Source organism: Hyposmocoma kahamanoa, unplaced genomic scaffold, assembly GCF_003589595.1.
Source record: "Hyposmocoma kahamanoa isolate Upper Pololo Valley unplaced genomic scaffold, ASM358959v1 63, whole genome shotgun sequence".
NCBI lineage: Eukaryota > Metazoa > Arthropoda > Insecta > Lepidoptera > Cosmopterigidae > Hyposmocoma > Hyposmocoma kahamanoa.
In genome coordinates this window covers 2353640-2361960 of record NW_020653851.1, presented here as the reverse complement: position 1 = coordinate 2361960, position 8321 = coordinate 2353640, and the positions used below count along the sequence as shown (strand labels likewise).

Below are 8321 nucleotides of genomic sequence, written 5' to 3'. Positions count from 1 at the left end.
ATTAATTCTTTAAATAAACACCCCCAATTTAAAGGTAATAATAATTAAACCGAGTATACACACACATACACACCCATATATATAATTCATGAATGCTCACACACTTGCACAAACGAAACACACACACGTGCATACTGTCCTTGCAATTAGAGATATGTTATAGTTATTTCACTTTGGCATCAAATTATTTCAGTTTTATTGTAACGTGAAATGAATTGTTTAAATGATAAACTTTGTAAATGGCTAAGGAATTTGTGAGTTAAAAATAAAAATCGGATTAAAAAAGCTGTAAAATTTGCAAATAAAGAAATAAATATGAACCCCTAGCCACATGAAATAGAACGTTTAATTTGAAAAAAGAATCGTGACCCTCAGGATGGCTGGTCGCCTGTCGCATCTAGCACTGAGTATATATTCAGGAATTTTCAGATTTCAGTTTTCCTGAAGTATGTAAGTATCTGCTCCCTTCATGATGAACAAAGTGGAGACCAGCCATCCTGACGTCAGAATGGCTGGTCAATTACTTTTTAATTTCTCAGAATATATCAAAAGTTCTTGAATATACACTCAGTGCCAGATGCGACAGGAGACCAGCCATTCTGACGGTCATAAAAGAATCACTTCAATTGTTTTTTTATTTCGATTAAATGTTCTGGTATATGTGGCCAGTGTTTCATATGAACGTTGTCTATCATAATTCAATCTTATTTTAGTGTTCCTCTAAATATGTTCACGAATATATTGTTAAGTTTCCTTTGTATATATTATTATTACGTACGTTTAAACGTGGCGAAGGGAGGATATTTGAAGAATATATGCCTATGTATGAAAAAGGTACACAGCAAATGTTGCAATACAAGACATTTAATACCTACTGTAGAATTTTTTAATTCTACTAATAGGCACCCCGGTGGGAATCGTCTAATGGACCCTTCGCCTCTACTATCTAATAATAAATGGCTTATATACATCACATATTTACTCACAGATAATAATAAAGCAGCATACTGTACATTTTAAAGTTACTTTGGTAATAATTCATTATTGTACATAATAAATAATGTTACTGAAAATGTATATACTTTGTTTCAATCATTCATTTTGGAATTTTTAATACAAAACTAATAATAAATTTAACGTTTCATATCCATGAAGCTTTTTGATACACTCCACTTTCTACCACTTATGTTCACGATGGTCAATCTGCGGAGTTTACTACGATCAGTAGAGATATTTTTATAATCCTATTTATGAAAATATCACCATTCAGTATAGAATCACATATTTTTTGTTCGCAAAAAGGTCTGTTAACTGATTCAATTCTGATTGTAGTTGCCAGCACAACTGGCCATCACTAAACTGTCTATGGCCGGGTTAGTGACCTGTTAGTTTACTTTTTCTGTGTAATGGATTGAAATAGACTATAGAACGAGAAACAAATTCCTAATTTTGTAAGTGGCTCGATTTTATTGACTGTGAGTTTTAAAACACATTAAAACTTAAAAATAAGAGTTGCTTTTTAAAAGAATGGCGATTTTATCGTGTTAGCAAGCAGCGGTTACGAAACCCTCCTGCAGCCGTTGCACGTAGTTACGTCGGGCAGGTATGTCGTCGGCCGGACGGTTGTATGGAAGCCATACCGGCTCTCCGATAAAGAAGCGCTTCGCGCGGATGAAGTTCTGTAATTGCAAAATGAGTTTTTAAGCACACTAATTGTCAGGCTATCAGCGTAATAGTGGTGTAACCCACATTCAATTATTAAATATTTTTTATAGGTGAAAACGGCATGTCAATATAGAATAGTTATTTTTTTATTTATATTTCTATACACATAAAATACTGAATAAGAGGAAACAAGATTATGTATAGAATATAAATATAAAAAGAAAACTAAATGATTTGTGTGTGGTAGACAGTCTCAGCATTCACTGAGAGACAGAAGTCACTCAGCACTGGTTTTCAATCTGTCCCCGACTTTAGTAAACACATATTTGCACTTTGGGCCTGTTTCGTAAACTTAGAGAACTAGGTAATCTATTACAATATTAAACTACCTAATAATGAAATCTGAATTTTTCACGTGAACAACATAATCTAGGCTTTAAAGGAGTTCTGGCCATCGAGTACATAACCAGAAATAGAGACGAAATGTAATTTAATTTGTTTGAAAACTATTCTGCTAAATCATTACGGCGACAACTGCGCTCCGATTGACCAGCCGAATTCGAAACAATTGACGGGCGTCGTCAATTGTTTCAGTTCAAAACGACCAGTTTAACTTGAGCTTTGCTATAATAGACGAAAATTGAAAATATACATATTTAATTGGAATTACCGATGAAATCAGATTCAGCTTTTTTCTTTTGCTGGTTTTCCCACACCACCGAATGGAAGAGCCCCCATTGTTAGCGATATTATCTTTATTACAATACATACTGAATATTTTTGGAATATACTGAGACATACACACAGGTCAGTTGTTGGCGCTGTACTATTTCAGCTTTCTAATTTGTGATTTCAGCGCAAACGAGAGTTGACATTTAAAAGTGATATCAGTACCATTTGTCTGATGAGTTGCCAGGGATGGATGGCCCTTATTTAGTCTCTATTTCTGGTTATATACTCGATGAGTTCAGGTGTATTTGTAACTTGATAGACAGATCTGGTTATGCAGTCTGTTCGAAGCAGGATTCGAAATTATTAAGATATTTCGATACAAGTAAATTGTTGTAAGCCACAAAATAGCATTTTTTGCTTTTTTACTTAAATCATTGGCTTACAATTATATGGACGTCGGGTCCGCGCTAAAAAGTGTCCGAACTTACAGGGCGTTAAAATCGTATACAGAGCGTCATTCACGCTTTAGTCTTCGTTTGATCGACTGACAGCGAAGCAAGCAAAATTAGACAGTACTGCGATGACATTACAATTTAAATTCAACGTTTTAGCTTTTTGATATTCCTTTACGTGTCACTACGTTTAAATAGGTTGACTTGGGACATTTTTTTCGTGGTTTTTGTATTAGACCCGTCGTCCATTTATTTGTAAGTCAATGACTTAAATATATATATCTTTTTATGTATATTACAGGTTCCATGTTTGAAAGTAAATATAACAAGACTAAGTGATGTCTTTACTTTTAAACATGTATACCTATAAAATGAATAAAAAAGTGCTTATTTAATTTAAAAAGTACAAAATTAAAAAATTTTGCTATTTCGTGGCTTACAACAATTTACGCGGCAGGTATAGATTTATTTTCTTTGATATTTATTATAAAAATTATCCATGCTGTTGCTGACTCATAGTTTTATTTCTTTAATGTTTAACTATAAGTGAAATTAGTAAAATTTTGTGTATAAAATTATATCTGGATATCTTGTGTTGGGTGACCCCTTGGTTAAGAGGGCTAAAACTCTATACTCGTATGTGAGGTCTTGTCTCTCACTACTAGGCGACACGATATAGTAGAATAATCCAGAGCGATTGACATCACAAGGCCGACATTGACATCCAAGTGTTACAGGCCTTATTAAAGATAAGAATTTAAAAAAAATTAAACCTTGCTCCTTTTTTGTACCAGTGCCCAATGTTTTGTAATTTTTACCTAAATAGCTCACAGCCAAGTATGTGGGCGGGCAATGATTGCCAAGAAACAGGTTTGTACCAAGTTTGGATAATTAGCATTCAAAAATTAGTTTGCACAACTATTACTCAATTTATCGTGCAATTTATAGTTTTTCTCTGTACAAATATTTTTTATAAATAAAAAAATATTAATACAAAGATCGAAAAAATTCCTTCGATCCGACGTCTTCTAGCATACCGTGCCAGACGCTATACTAACTAACCCACGTTGTTGAAAAACCAAATACAAAGATACAAGACAAGCACATAGAAAAATTCGTGAGGTCCTCTGGTTCGTACCGTGGCTTAGTTGGTATAGCGTCTGACACGGTATGCCAGAAGACGTCGGTTCGAATTCGGCCGGATCGAAATAATTTTTTCTGAGTGTTCGATCTTTGTATTAATAATTATAACAAACTAGTGGAGCAATTTCAAAAATATTATTGCCTGCACAGCCTTTCACAAGTCAGTAATTGTAGTACAGCAACTAGCCTTAGTATCAAGCGTGAAGCGATGATAAATGCCGCTTGGGATAACGATCATGTCTCCTGCAGTGACAGCGATCCGGATCCACTGGTCACTACCATCGCGGACGTCGAAGTAACCTGATCCGTCCAGGACGAACCTGTAATAAAGAAAATAATCTCGATTCAGACAATATGTAAATTTAATTAAAGTTTAATGTATGTCTTTTTTGTTATCAGTAATAAAGAAAGAAATTTTTTAGGACGATCGTTTCCGTGCACAGCGCGTTGCCTGTATGTGCATTGTTATAGCTCGGGATACAGACAGTACTGCATATGTTTGCTTTGTTGTGTGTACCTACCACACTTTATTTGCTTCCTTGCTTTATAATCAGTGTTGCCAGACTTTTCCGAAGTTAATACGCCAACTTATGTGCGCCAAGTAACCTATATTCGCCCAAGTCACCGTAGCCAATGTTAATTATTTAAAATCCCTAAAAATCAAGGAAAGCAAAGTTCCTATTCCCCACATGTAGAAATACTCAAACCCCAAACGAGTTATTTGATATTGTTCCATATTCTCCATATACAACTCCATTCCTCACAAAATCCCCACCAAGTTTGTAATTCCTCAGACATTTTATTAAGTAGCTTAAATTGCCGATCTCTTTTTTTTGTCGGTGCATAACCCCCTGAAATAGCCCAAATGGCGAAAAATCGCCTATTATGGCACTACTGTTTATGATTGTTAAAAATATATTTAGGGGAATGTATGTTTAGTTATAAGTTAATTGTCAATTGCGTATTTTTTGATTTTGTAAAACTGTTATATCTACAGCATTTATCAACTGCAGTAATGCACAGGCCTGTGCTTATACAATAGGCCCACACTTACCTGTACCTTACTGGTAAGTGCGAGGGAGTGTGCAATACCATTGTCCCGCTCCAATTATTTATAGCCGAGTCTGCAGCAAGAAAATAATCTTACTATTGTATATAACTACCTGATTTCTTCATCAGTATGCAGGTGTTCAGTGTAAAACGATTTGATCTTTTCCTCATAGTTAGGCAGGCACTCCTTAGAGCAAACCATTTCATCTTCGTAGGTGTAACCACGGTCTTTCTTTAGATTTTCCAAGACTCCATCAGTTGTATATGTTGCCAGATTTAGCTAGAATTTGAAGAGAGGAGGGTGGTGATTATTAGTTTACCAAATATCACAATGTTTTACTACCATGACATGGTATTCAATTATTTTTGTGAAATGACTCTACTAATTGTTATAATTATTAATATAAAAATCGGGCACAAAGAAAAATTCCTTCCATCCAGTTGGCCTCAACCCAGATACCTAGCCATACAGTGGCTGGTATATATAAATTAAAAAAAAAAAATTGATGCGGCTTGCTCTTGACCACTACCTACCTCTGGGGCAAAGATAGAATCTACGATGGAACGAGCGTGCCCAGAAGATGCCTATTCAGTTGCACCTTAAAGATACCCAGGTTATATGTATTCGGAAATACAGATGCAGGCAGGGAATTCCATTCCTGGGCTGTGCGCATAATAAAAGATGATAAAAAGCCCTTAGTATTGAGTAATAGAATATCAACCAAGTAGGATGATATCCCGCGATACGTCTGGATGTTCGATGGTAAAAGGGGGTGGGCGGGATGAGCTGATGGAGCTCATGGGCACACACCGAAATATATTCTGTAAAAAATCGGCAGACGGGCAACTTTGCGCCGGTGGGCTAAATTGTGCACTTAACATCGCCAATAAGTCTTCTGGCTCTGCGCTCAATCGAATCAAGAGCCTCAAGTTGATACTTTGTTGTGCCATCCCACAGGTGACTGCAGTACTCCATGCAAGATCAGACTTATGCTTTGTATAAAGTTAAGAGCTGTCTAGGCGTGAAATATCGCTTAACCTTGTTAAGGATACCCTGTTTTTTGGCTGCAATTTGTGCCTTACATTCAATATAAGCACCAAAGTTAAGGGTTGCGCTCAATATTCTGTGAAATGTGAGATCTAGGCTGTCGGTAAGAGAGACAGATATACCTCGAAAAGTGGGAGTCAGATCATATAGACTCCTTTTAGCAGTAAATACTACTACAGCTAGCCATAGGTTTGTTTTGCTATGCAGAGAAAACATGTTTCAATTGGTCACAGAGAAAAACATGTTTCAGTTTGTCACAGATCCAATTTTTTTTCAACCTGGTGGTGTTTTGTCTAGTTTTTTTCAGGACTGCTTTAATACGTTATAAAAAAACTTCAAATTTTAATACTTTTTATTATATTGAACATATTATAAAACTAACCAATACGTGAGAAAATTGTGGATATATTTACAAATTATTTAGTTTGAAACGGTTAATTAGGCTTATTTATTACATTAAAGAAAGTCAAGTTAGTTTTTTTTTGTATTAAGACACGAAAAGCCGGCGCGTCTTTATTATCAATATATTGTTTAACAATAACGGCAGTATGTTTGTAAAATATAGTCTACAATATCATTTCTCAGGGTTATCATCAACCGTCCTACCTTATCAACAATTCTCAAGAGTTCGAGATGAAAACTAAACCAATTAAAGATTACGCAAAAACTTACTTTGAAATATTCCACTCCGGTTTTCTTGTATAAATCTTCGAGTGAAATGTATTCCGGAGGGTTCTTGTGGTGTTCTAAACGCTGGTCGCGTATCGTGTCATTATCCATGTACCACGCTTGCACCATTTTGAGTAAATTAAATAAAATTAAACAAAATAAATCAACAAAAACGCTCGTAGCGTACGTACGAAATCGATAAACTACAGATTATAAATTGTACATCTAAAAATATGTCAAAATTGCGTTTCGTTCTTTTGATACACTGAGTTGTTTATTGAGCTTTGTACATAGAGCCATCATCTTCAAAAAAAATATATATTTCGGAAACTCGAAACGTAATTATAAACTAAAATAATTCAAAATCACAAAAAATGGCGGGATTTTGTAGTTCAAGTAGCTACATCTTAGAGGATGGAAAAAAAGAAAGGAAAGCTACATACTGGTTTTTACATAAATTTTGCCGTCGTTAGTATAAAGCTTAGAGGATGGAAAAAAATAAAAGAATTAATATAAATTAATAAATTCCATAGTCTAAGGTATAAAGAGCGCTTGCGACACAACTCAAAACCGGAAAACAATGTTTTAAGCACCAAGCTTGCCCATATGTAGGTATCACGTAGGTATAGTACCTATAGCCCCTGGGTAAAATAAAATTCTCTGAGCCTAAGCTCTGAGCTTTAACCAGCAGCTAAAATATTATGGTTCACCTGTATATTTTGTCAAAAAAAAATCCTTCAGAATTAAAAAGTAATCATTATGTAATTATTGATGTTTCAAACGTAGAATTAGATTACCCTTTTTTTTATAATTGAGAACCAAATCGCCATTTTTTTTGTATAATTTTTATAATAATACTAAACTACCATAGGTACATAGTTATTTTTACTTTATATTGGCAAAATCATTGATTATTTCGATGAGGCCATAACATTTAAAAGAAGAAGAAGAGAACCAAAATCTAAAGCGTTCATCCTACAGAAATCTTACCTATTTATTTAGCTTTTTGTGCTTATTCCCTTCGTTTGCTATAGTCGTATTGATTTTAATTCGTGATCGTGATGTTCCCACCGTATAGTTGGACGCATAAAGATTTTGGAATCTGCCTTACGAATGAGCGGTAGAGTTTAAACTACAATGAGACGATTTCAAGTGTAATATTAAATAAAGATTATTTTCATTTTGTCCTGCTAGCCCTACAGTGTAATACTGAGGCACTTCCCAAAACATTGGGATGTACCTACGTAATATAATTTTGGATTTCAATTAAAAGACTGAGTCTGCGATTGCTTGTGAGATTGCATCAAGTTCGTTTTTAATAAATTTGGCGGATCTCATGTTGCAGTCTGCAGTGATAGGAAAGGTAAGGTAAATAGAAAAAAATGCAAGCCGCTTGTGCAAGTAAAAATAGATTTATTAAGACATTATTACATAATCTAATATTTCTAGTATTTGTTTCACTAAACGCGTCTGTTAAACGTCATGTTTGCATCTGCACACAATAGGGGTTTTTCGTTTTTGTTACATTACATAAAATATTCTCCTAGCACCTGAATACTTTCGAAACAACATTTAGAAAATTAATTTGACTATGGCATAAGAAATATGGTTCAACTCCACCG

At 34.6% G+C, this 8321-nt stretch overlaps 1 protein-coding gene across 1 annotated transcript; it reads right to left on the bottom strand.

Moving 5' to 3' along the window:
- Nucleotides 1-597: 597 nt before the first annotated feature.
- Nucleotides 598-6898, bottom strand: LOC113230303 (1,2-dihydroxy-3-keto-5-methylthiopentene dioxygenase). Its single transcript, XM_026464177.1, has 4 exons — nt 6703-6898; nt 5096-5262; nt 4120-4252; nt 598-1679 (listed from the first exon to the last, which is right to left on the bottom strand). Exons 1-4 carry the CDS (start codon nt 6826-6828, stop codon nt 1545-1547), a joined length of 561 nt encoding a protein of 186 aa, XP_026319962.1. The 5' UTR covers nt 6829-6898; the 3' UTR covers nt 598-1544.
- Between the last annotated feature and the right edge of the window lie 1423 nt (nt 6899-8321).